Source organism: Trichechus manatus, unplaced genomic scaffold (assembly GCF_000243295.1).
Source record: "Trichechus manatus latirostris isolate Lorelei unplaced genomic scaffold, TriManLat1.0 scaffold00145, whole genome shotgun sequence".
Classification (NCBI taxonomy): domain Eukaryota; kingdom Metazoa; phylum Chordata; class Mammalia; order Sirenia; family Trichechidae; genus Trichechus; species Trichechus manatus.
This window is the reverse complement of record NW_004444081.1, coordinates 1,560,380-1,572,003: the sequence shown is the minus strand read 5'-3', so window position 1 is coordinate 1,572,003 and position 11,624 is coordinate 1,560,380. Positions and strand designations below refer to the sequence as shown.

Below are 11,624 nucleotides of genomic sequence, written 5' to 3'. Positions count from 1 at the left end.
AGGCAACATGACTTGCCCATGATGACACACTTGGCTTGCGGCAGAAATAGGATCGAAACTCCCAAACCAGTGGTGTCTCCAAAGTTACCCCTGGGAAGAAATAAAGCCCAGAGTCATAAGACAACTATGAGGAAAGGCTATTTGCAGATCTGCAAAATGAATCTTGGGGACTTGGGATTTATGCTTCTGTAGTGGTCTGGGCAATACTAAAGGCTGAATAGAGAGAAACAAGTTCCTGAGAGGCTGTGTAGAAGGTAGACTGGGTGAGGGCAACAGAAGCAGACATAAGGGTCAAGACTATTTCTTCTCAGTTTGGGTAGTTTATTCTGTAATCCTTTCTTGTTTCTCCTCAGCAGGAATTGAGGGTTCCCTTCTCCTGCTTCCTACTGAATCTGAGGATATGTAGAGTGTAAAAGCTCAGAATCCATTCTAAGGGCACTATTACTTGACAGTGTCTCCATTTCCATGCATTCTGGAGGAAAAGCAACCAGAGCCTCATGCTCTTTTCTGTTGGTCAAATCATCTCTGAAGAGGTGGCAAGAGCATATGTATATTAAATAGTACCAGTGGCTGACTTTCCTTATCATTCTCACTCCTTGCCTCTCTGGAGTCAAAGACTCTCAGGTTAGAAGGACATTAAATATTATCTCATACAACAACCTAGCTTGTGTTTGAAAACCTACATCTTTCTTGCATAGTTCTCTAGCCTATATCTGAACTTCTTCAGTGACAAAGGACTCCCCATCTCTGGAGATGGCCCATTCATCCTTGTATGCTCTGACTCTGGCTGTGTTTTCCTTCATAGGGAGTGAAAATCAGTGTCCCTCTAACTTCTCCCCATTGCTTTTAGATCAACACTTTGGGGACACTCAGAACAGACCTATTCCCTACCGTACATGGCCTTCAGATATTTATGCCTAAAAAATTCAGCCCTCAGCCCATGAGGCCCACCAAGCCTTCATCCATTAAAACAGCCAGAAGATTTGAAGAAGATGAGCCAGAGGGCCTAGGATAAAGACGTCAACGTATCAGTCTTTACTGATTCAAAAATTAGGTGCCCACTAAAACACACTTCAAAATGTCTGAGCAAGACGAAGAGAAGGACCTTCTGCGGACATCACAGATGATTAGTATACCTGTTACCTGGCCTTTGTAGACCTCCTTTCCTATGTGCATTCTCTATTCAAGAACCCTTTCATGCATAAAGTACTTTTTGTTGTTGTATTGTTTTGTGGTTTTTTTTAATAAATGGTGATTCTCCTTTATACAGCCTCATAGCAGACATTCTTTCCTATCCACATCCCCTGTATTTCATATATGGACCCCAGCCTGGACCCCTGCCCATGAATGAATGAAACATCCATTCCACAGAAGCTGAGGAAATGCAGAGAGAGGTTCAGAGACTTGTCCAAAGACCAAATTAGGAATCTTCCTGTGGTTAGTTGCTGACTACAGTTTCCCCAGGTCCTCCACACCTACCAAGTGTTTTCCCTAAGCCTAATCTCATGTTTCCCCAGACATTAGTATCCTTCAAGTGTCTCTCTCTGAAAATATGTTTTAAAGAGTGAGTGACATGGAAAAAAAATTGTAGAATCTGCACATTTATAAACACAAGCATATTTAACCTTTATAAATTATCTGAATATTCTAGCCTTTGCTATCCAGCATTTTGGTATATCAAGTAAGATTTCTTTTACTAGATTTTTCTCTGCCCTAGGCCTTTTTTTTTTTTTTTTAGTTCTTTAATGTAAAAAAAAAGGATATAGTGTTGGGAGAGGAAGAGTGGAGTGGGGGAAGGAAAGGGACAGAAGGAACACAAAGCAAACAAGCCTCAGTCTCTCAGGTCCATTAAGTGTCCAGATGAAGTGGCTTAGGTGTGGGTGAGTGGTAGGTCTTGTGAGGGGGACCAGGGCTGTCGAAATGTTGCCAGCATCGATGGCTTCACTCATCCCCTTGTTGAAGGAGCAGAAGGTGGATTTCCTGGAACGAGGGGCGGTGTTTGGTTTCTCTTCTCCAGCAGCTGAGCATCAGCTTATACACAGAGTCAGGGCAAATGGCAGGCTGAGGGAGGTAAGTCTTTGGAAACAAAAACAAAAAAAGAGTATTAAGAAGAGGAGAAAAAAGGAAGAGTCACTGCATTATGGTTTGATTTACTCCCTCCCCACTTTCTTAAATTGAAAACTGAAATGGATGTGTAATCTATGATCCCTAGTCATGAGCATTCTAAATGATATCAATCCCTTTCCTATTTCCCCTTCTTTTGTCTTCTGGTGGCGCAATGGTTAAGTTCTAGGCTGATAACCAAAACTCAGCAGTTCGAGTCCACTAGCCATTCCTTGGAAACCCTGTAGGGCAGTTCTACTCTGCCCTATAGGATCCCTATGAGTCAGAATTGACTCGATGGCAGTGGGTTTGGTGATTTTTTTTTTGTTTTGTTTTTTTCCTCCCTAGTTCTCCAGAGCAGGATTTCCTGATGGCCCATCTATGTTGAGGCTTATATTGGCTGAATCAATCAGGGCCATGGCAGAAAGTATATTAGTTGCCTCAGCTCCTTGACAGGAATAAAATCTCAAGTCAGATGCAGATCCTGGGATTACGGAATGTGCCCATGTAGTCCTTAAGCGTAGTTTTCTCTGTGCCCCCCTCCTCTGTACTAGCCCTGTCTAGAGGAAATTGAATTTCTATTTGCATTCTGTACCAGCATCTGTACATTTACCCCATCTATACCATGGACTGCTGAAAGAAGGAACAAAGCTGCCTTAGAAGAAGTACAGCTAGAATGCTCCTTAGAAGCGAGGATGGGCAAGACTTTGTCTTATGTACTTTGAATATATTATCAGGAGGGGCCAGTCCCTGGAGAAGGACATCATACTTGGTAAAGTAGAGGGTCCGCAAAAAAAAGCAAGGCCCATCAAGGAGATGAATTGACACAGTGGCTGCAACAATGGGCTCAAACATAGCAACAATTGTGACGATCAGAGCAGGACCGGGCAGCATTTCGTTCTGCTATACATACATAGGGTCACTATGAGACACAACCAACTAGACAGCACCTAACAACAACAACAACATAGCCCTGTCCCAAATTCCAGTCTAAGGCTATATTTGTTTCTACTCCTAAATCCTCAGTTACTGGCTGGATCATAGTATGAACGTACAGAGCTTTCCCAACCAAACCAGAAACAAAACCTGGTACCATCAAGTCGATTCCAACTCAGCAACCCTATAGGACAGAGTAGTACTGCCCATAGGGTTTTCAAGGCTGTAATCTTCACAGAAGCAGACTGCCACATCATTCTCCCACAGAATAGCTGGTGGGTTCCAACTGCCAACCTTTTGGTTAGCAGCAGAGCACTTAACGACTGCATTACCAGGGCTCCTTCAGAGCTTCCACGAGCAAAATGCTATTCTGTTGACAACCAAGTCAGCAGAACTAGGTCAAAACTCCTGCTGCCTATCATCAATTGCTGTTATCTCCTTACCTACGTTTCTGAATACCCTGATATATTGACAGGTTTCTGAACCACGGAACCATCTATTGCCTTTGTTGGTACAACATCTGCAGCTGGTTAATCATTAACCAGTATCCCCTGGCCCTGCCTTTTCCCACCCCAACGCCTGCCTATATTATGCATCATAGGAGCTGGGCTTTTCCCAGAGTTTGCTTATTCCTTCTGTCTATCAACTCTTAAAAAGGCAAATAACTCTGACTTCTTTTGGAATATCTGATTATATCTGACAAGCCTTAACCCAGTATGTTACAAGTGAGTATGGCTATAAGATACCAAGCATTTAAAAGAAAATATTACCAATGTAAATAATGGTAGAGGATAATAAATAATATACTGCCGGTGAAACTTAAAACTGGTGAACTCTTCCTGGGGTGTGCACTCAGTAACTTTAGAAAGAATATTATATGTATCCATTTTGAGCCAACAGATATCAATAAAATTTAAATGTTAAATAAATTATTAAGGTTGTCTTTTTGAAAATCTTATAAGCTTGGCAAAGAATTGAAATTATATTTCATGATAAATCTTATGCTTGTAGAATTTCATTACTTTTCATAGCATTAAACAAAATAAGCTTTAAAAACTATTTTTAGTTATTTAATTTCATCTGGGTCATAAGCTTTCACGAAAAGTGTTGGGGAATTCCTCACATCTTGTGAAGATAAAAGCAAATATGTCAAGTACATTTTTTAAAAAATTGTAATTGTTGCCATAGACCTCCAGGTACTTTCAATTGAAGACAAAGAATTTAAGATTTGCCTAAGCTATGACTCCTAGTATGAAATTCCTCCTAGAACTCATGTTATTGGACAGTTTCTTCTGCATTATATCTGCTATGAGCAGTAAGTTGGTAATATCATTAACTGTGAATCTGAAAATGAATTGGATCATACATGTGTTGTCTAGTGTCTACACAATCTAGAAGCTAACAGTGCTGAGAAATTACTGTTCCCACACTCTAATGTCAAACTTTTAAAACTTGAATACTGAAATGTTAATGATAAAATTTAATAGTAATTTAAAATGTAATAGTAAATTTCATGTTGTGTTTAATAAGTTAATGCATTGAATTTACTAATTTTGTTGATAAAAATTTATACTTATGGGTGAGAAGTTTCTTCAGCGTATAATAATATTTAGCTTTGACCTTGGCTTTAGTGAAGTATTTGACTTCAGTACTCAACGATACGGTAGTCGATCAAAATGTATATTTAGTGAAGGTGAAAATGGTAGACCATTTTAAACTGATTATTTAAACAAAAATAAAACTTCCACTAGAATGTTACAACCTCTTTTCTTGTGGAATTGAATAGCGTAATATTTGAATAATTAGTATGTAACTTTTTGTGCTACGTAAAAAGGCATATCAATAATATTTTTAATGCAAAGCAGACCGTGGACATAAAGTGGGAAAAAAAGATATGCTGAATGTTTGGTAGTCTAATTTTGCCTTATGTAACCATTTTTTTCCCTGTAGGGTTTCAGTCACTAAATAATAAGTTGAGGGATACTAAAAGGCTTGTAATATTCCCCCCTTTGCCTACAGTTCCAGAATATACTCAAATTGGGGCCATTATTATGGTGAATAAGATTACATTTTCTATTTTCTATTGGCCATGGGTTTTTTTATGGGTGGCCCTGAGCCGGGATGTATTAGTCTAGGGAAAAAACCAACATAAAATAAACATTTTTCCTTGGTCCACTCTCTTATTTCATGCACACTGGAATAAATTTGCCCTTTGCCTCAGTAAGAAAGTAGTTACCTCATAACCAAGATAGATAATTTAAACCACCTGCTACCAAAATACCCATGGTAAAATATTAAGATAGAATTAAGTTCCAGGACCCTCCTCTTATTTTAATCTGGATATTGCATTATCTCCCACTACTTCCTTGTCTTTTGCTTGCTTGGACTTATTAAAGCCACCAGAGATCCACTTTTTATTTTCTGCAAGAGCTTTCTCCCCTCTCCCCACTTGTTATCATTTACCTACTTGAGAGGCCACACTTCAAGGGCGTGCTGCAACCAGGCCAGTCTGGGGAAGTTTAGAGCCCCAGCCACTAGCAAGCTTTAAATCCCAGACCTCACAGGAACTTTAAAAATTGAGCCACCCAGAGAAACCTTGGAGTATCTTGGCTGGGAATTGACACTCTTTGTCAGCCTGGAAAACCAGCTTTCCCTGAGTCCTGAGAGGCCAAGTAAGCTGGGCCAGCAGTGCCTTTCAGGAGCAGTTTATCCAGGATGCACCAAACCACCTTTGGATTTACAAGTCTAGCAACATTGCTACACAGTCCAAGTCAACACTGTATCTTATATTAAGGTACCATTTTTAACTAATGCTAATAAACCCCTTAGACACTTTTTTAGGTTATATTTTTGTTCACATATATATATATATATATTTAAATGTATTTTGAACTAGGAAGACAAACCACACAGTCTAGATCAAGAAATAGACAAAATATGAGCTCAAGGATTTTATTTCCTACTAACTTTGATCTGGGGGGCAGGAGGGGGTCTGATGAGCCCCTAGGGGGACCTAGGTCATTCACATGATTCAAATAATTAGTGACAAATGACTACCATCCAAGTAGCCCATCTTCCAGTTCAGGCTGATCCTGCTAAATCAGAATTTCTCCTTCTTTTTCCCCCAAGAGCACCCAAGCCCACATCCATCCATTCTCAACAGTTCCTACCTGCCTCCCTTGGTCTCTGAAGAACTCTCCAGTATTCTCGATGACCTGTTCATCTGACAGCTGGGAATAGGGCTGCTCCTGGCAAAAGGTGAAAGTCTCCCACAGCGTTACCCCGAAGGCCCACACATCACTTGCTGTAGTGAATTTGCCCTATTTAAGTAAGGAAAATAAGGGAAAATGAGAGTGACCTGTGCACAAGACTAGGTTAGATTTTCATAATCTGGAGTTATCCCCCTTCCCCTGACCAAGATATCCCCCTGAAACTGCGAAGATATGCATAGAAGATCTAGAAACTACAACACGATGTTTTGGCACCAAGAACAGTCCATTCTCTCATCCCCATCATCTCAATATAGGTCCTTCTCTGGAAGATGAGATCCAAGGGCTGAAAGTGAAACAGCCATAAGGTACCTGACTCTCCAATTTAGTGTTAGAAGGTCAGTCTCTAGGCTCCAGAGTAGCCTTGGGAAAATGCCCCAGGGAAAAGCAGAATTAGAATGCCTTTATGTTAGAGATAATGTAATCTGGTTTAAGTGCCTAGAATAAATCCCTTGGTAAATCCAGGACTCTCACTTCCCTGTTGAGTGACAGTTACAGTCTTGAAGAGTGGACTTTAACAACCAGCAATGAGATTCAGATGTAATTAACACGCATTAAGTATTTTCTGCATCTTTTAAATTTTTTATTGTGTAGTGGGTGAAAGCTTACATAGCAAGTTAGTTTCCCATTCAATATTTTGTACACAAAGTGCTCCATGACATTGGTTCCATTCCCCACAACGTGCCTAACCTCCTCCCGTTTTTATCCTAGGTTCCCTGTTTCTTTTCGTCCTGAATTGCTACCCCTTCCTGCCTTCTCGTCTTTGCTTTTGGGCAAATGTTGCCCTTTTGATCTCATATAATAGATTGTTCTAAGGAACACGTTCCTCTCAGGTATTGTTTATTTTATGGGCCTGTCCATGGTTTGGATGATGGGTGGTCTCCAGTAATGGCTTCAGTTCCAGCTCGGAAGTGTGTCTTAGGCCATAGTCTCGGGAGTTCCTCCAGTCTCTATCAGACCAATAAGTCTGGTCTTTTCTGTGAATTTGAAAATTTGCAATTTTCCCCCACTTTGTCCGGTACCCTCTGTTGTGATCCCAGTCAGAGCGGTCAGTAGTGGTATCCAGGTACCATCTAGTTCTTCTGATCTTGGGATTGTGTAGGCTGTGGTTCATGTGGTCCATTTGTCCTTTGGGCTAATTGCTCCTTTGGGTCTTTGGTTGTCTCAATTCTCTTTTGCTCCAGATAGTAAGAGACCAATAGTTGTATCTTAGATGGCCAGTCGCAAGCTTTTAAGACCCCAGACGCTACTTACCAGAGTAGGATGCGGGACTTTGTCTTTATAAACTATGTTGTACCAATTGATGTAGATATCCCCCAACTCTATGGTCCTTCACCTTCAAGCCTAGGAATTTCATCCCACGAGGCATTTGGTTATGTCTAAGAAGTTACTCTGACTGTGGCCCTTGTGTGCTGTACTGTCTATATTGATACATAAGCATCACCTACAGTTACATATGTAGAAATATCCACCACCAGACCTATATCTGCAGATAAGTGTGTTCGTTTATACCCTCCTACACCTCTTTTCATATCTATCTAGCTATATATCCATTTGGAAATTAGTGTTTGTTAATACTATTGTTGCAGGATTATCTATGCTATAGTAATTACTGTTGTTGCCCTTTGTTCTTGCATTCCTCTCAGCGTCCTTCCATGCCTTGGTCATGTTTTCCTGACTTCCTTCATATTATGTATTACCTTTTCCTTCACCAAAATTAACGTGTCTTCTATCTATCCCTGGTAACCACCAAAGAAAGTTTGTTTTTTTCCCATGTGTAAATCTTTTCTTGTTTCTTTATAATAGTGGTCTCATACAATATTTGTCCTTTTGTGATTGACTTCTTTCACTCAGCATAATGTCCTCCAAATTCATCCACATTGTGAGATTTTTCACATATTTGTCATTATTCTTTATCATATAGTGTTCCATTGTGTGTATGTACCAGTTTGTTGACGCATTCATCTGTTATGGGCACTTAGGTTGTTTCCATCTTCTTGCTATTGTGAATAACACTGCAGTGAAACTGGCTGTGCATATATCTATTCTTGTCAAGGCTCTTATTGCCTTAGGGTATATACTTACAAGTGGTATTGCTGAGTCATATGGTATTTCTATTTCTAGCTTTTTGAGGAAGCACCATACCATTTTCTAAAGTGGTTGTATCACTTTACATTCCCACCAGCAGTGTATAATAGTTCTAATCTCTCCACAACCTCTCCAACATTTGTTAGTTTCTGTTTGTTTTGATTACTGCCAGTAACATCTGGGTGAGATGGTATCTCATTATAGTTTTGATTTACAACTCTCTAATGTCTAATGATCACGAGGATTTCTTAATGTGTTTGTTAGCAGTCTGGATGTTTTCTTTGGTGAAATGTCTGTTCATATCCTTTGCCCATTTTTTAATTGGGTTGTTTGTCTTTTTGTTGTTGAGGTGTTGATGTTTTCTATAGATTTTAGAGATTAGACCTTTGTTGGGTATGTTGTAGCCAAAATTTTTTTTCTCAGTCTCTAAATTCTCTTTTTACTCTTTTGGAGAAGACTTTTGAAGAGCATAAGTGTTTAATTTTTAGAAGGTCTCAGTTATCTAGTTCATCTTCTACTGCTTGTGCATTTTTAGTTATGTTTGGTATTCTATTTATACCATATATTAGTGCCTTAGAGTTGTCCTTATTTTTTCTTCCATGATCTTTATAGTTTTAGGTTTTATGTTTAGGTATTTGATCCATTTTGAGTTAGTTTTTTTTTGTACAGTGTGAGGAATGGGGCCTGTTTTCATTTTTTTACAGATGGATATCCAGTTTTGCCAGCACTATTTGTTAAAGAGACTGACTTTTCCCCATTTAATGGCCATCAGCTACCCATAGGTGGATGGTTTTACATCTGAGTTCTCAGTTTTGTTCCATTGGTCTATGTGTCTGTCGTTGTACCAATACCAGGCCATTTTGACTACTGTGGCTATATAGTATGTTCTAAGATCCAGTAGTGTGAAGCCTCCTACTTTGTTCTTCTTCAGTAGTGCTTTACTTATCCAGGGTCTCTTTCCTTTCCATATAAAGTTGGTGATTAGTTTTTCCATCTTGTTAAAGAATGCTGTTGAAATTTGGATCAGGATTGCTTTATATCTGTAGATTGCTTTGGGTAGTATTGACCTTTTCACAATGTTGAGTCTTCCTATCCATAAGCATGGTATGTTTTTCCATTTATGTAGGTCTCTTTTGGTTTCTTGCAGTAGTGTTTTGTAGTTTTCTCTGTCTAGGTCTACATCCCTGGTTAGATTTATTCCTAAGTATTTTATCTTTTGCGGGGCTATTGTAATTGCTATTGTTTTCCTGATTTCCTTTTCGAAGTTCTCTTTGTTGATGTAGAGGAATCCAATAGATTTTTGTATGTTTGATCCTGTATTGTGAGACTTTGCTGAATCCTTCTATTAGTTCCAGTAGGTTTCTTGTGGACTCTTTGGGGTTTTCTATGTATAGGATCATATCATCTGCAAATAGGGAAAATTTTACTACTTCCTTAACAATTTGTATGCCCTTTATTTCTTTTTCTTGCCTTATTGCTTTAGATAGAACTTCTAACACCATGTTGAATAGGAGTGGTGATAAACGGCATCCTTGTCAGGTACTCATTTACAAGAGGTATGCTTTCAGTCTCTCTCCATTGAGAATAATGTTGGCTGTTGGGTTTGTATAAATGTCTTTTATTATGTTGAGGAATTTCCCTTCTATTCCTATTTTACTGAGAACTTTTATCAGGAATGGGCCTTGGACTTTATCAAATGCCTTTTCTGCGTCGATTGAGATGATCATGTGATTCTTTTGTTTTATTTATGTGGTGGATTACGCTGATTGATTTTCTAATGTGGAACCCTCCTTGCATACCTCGTATAAATCCCGCTTGGTCATGATGTATTATATTTTTTGATATGCTGTTGAATTCTATTGGCTAGAGTTTTGTTGATAATTTTTGTGTCCATATTCATGAGGGATATTGGTCTGTAGTTTTCTTTTTTGTGGTGTCTTTGCCTGGCTTTGGTATCAGGGTTATGCTGGCCTGTGCTCTTGAGTGGGGAGGGAGGATGGGCGAGGAGGGTGGAGGCACTCCATAAACCCACATACCTCTAACACAGTGGTTGGGGTGGGCGCGGTGAGTGGGGCGCGTGCACCTGATTTTTTGCAGAGCAAGAAGCACTTCTGCCTGGCTCTGGCTGTGAGTACCGTGTTACTCCTGGTTGGCTGCACCAGGTCATGGGTCTGTCAGCTGGGAATGCTGCTTGTTTGTCTCATTATGGCCGTGCTGTGCAGGCTCAGTTAGCAGGGCACCTGTGCAGGTAATTGGAGGGAGCAGAAGGCAGTTCAGGACCATGAGCCTCCAACATGAGTGGCTGAGTGAAGGGGTGGGCACCTCCAGACCATAGGCCCCTGGCTTGGGTGGCAGGGTGGTGGTGAGAGCCAATAGACTGCACCCACAAGCATGGAGGGGGGATAAGTGAGGAGAGTGGGGGCACCCCACAAGCTCACATACCTCCAGCATGGGGGGCTGGGTTGAATATGGTGAGTGGTGTGCATGCACTTGATTTTCACAGGGCAGGAAGCACTTCTTCTGGCTCTGGACATGAGTGCAGAGTTGCTCCTGCTTGGCTGTACCAGATAATGGGGGTTTCAGCTAGGAACGCTGCTTGCTTTGTCTCAGTATGTCTGTGCTGTTCAGGTTAGGCTAGCAGGGTGCCAGTGATCCAAAATTCTCCATTTCTGCTGTTTTTGTATTGTCTTTCCTTCCTCTTGCTGGTCAGTCTGATTCTTCAGTCTTTTCTTTGATGCTTAGGGTTCCTAAGTTTTCGTCTATATCTGATTCACTTGTTTTTTTGGGCCTTATGAATCGTCTGACTCCTCTGCCATCTTGGACCACCTCTCATTTTCTGCATTTTTATTGAATCAACTTAGCAACCCTGTGAGGTAGATGATATTATTTATTCATATTGTTCAGATTAGAAAAGTGAGACAGGGAAAGTTTACTAAATTTTCCTGGATTATAAGTCCATTAGTAATGGAAAAACTAGTATTCAAAGCAAGATCCTCTGAATCTAAGTCTTTTTTTAACACCATGTAATACCTTAAGAGGGAGCAATGCCTAGTTATCCCATTATAAATGGTAAAATATACAATTCATGTATATAGTCATGATAAATATCTTTATAAGGATTTACATAAACTGGTGTATATCACAGTGTCATTTGTAATAGGAAGAAATTGGAAAGTACTTAAACATCAAGTACGGAGACATTATTAAATTATAAGACACATCCACACA

The 11,624-nt window shown here is 39.9% G+C and overlaps 1 protein-coding gene across 1 annotated transcript in view; it reads right to left on the bottom strand.

The window, feature by feature from the left end:
- Window positions 1-1,941: 1,941 nt before the first annotated feature.
- Window positions 1,942-11,624, bottom strand: part of DDR2 (discoidin domain receptor tyrosine kinase 2) — a 47,464-nt gene continuing 37,781 nt past the window's right edge. Inside the window, exons 14-15 of the mRNA XM_004385755.1 lie at window positions 6,210-6,359; window positions 1,942-2,076 (exon numbers count right to left, since the gene is read on the bottom strand). Of these exons, the coding sequence (XP_004385812.1) occupies window positions 1,942-2,076; window positions 6,210-6,359 (285 nt within the window). The remainder of the gene's footprint in view (window positions 2,077-6,209; window positions 6,360-11,624) is intronic.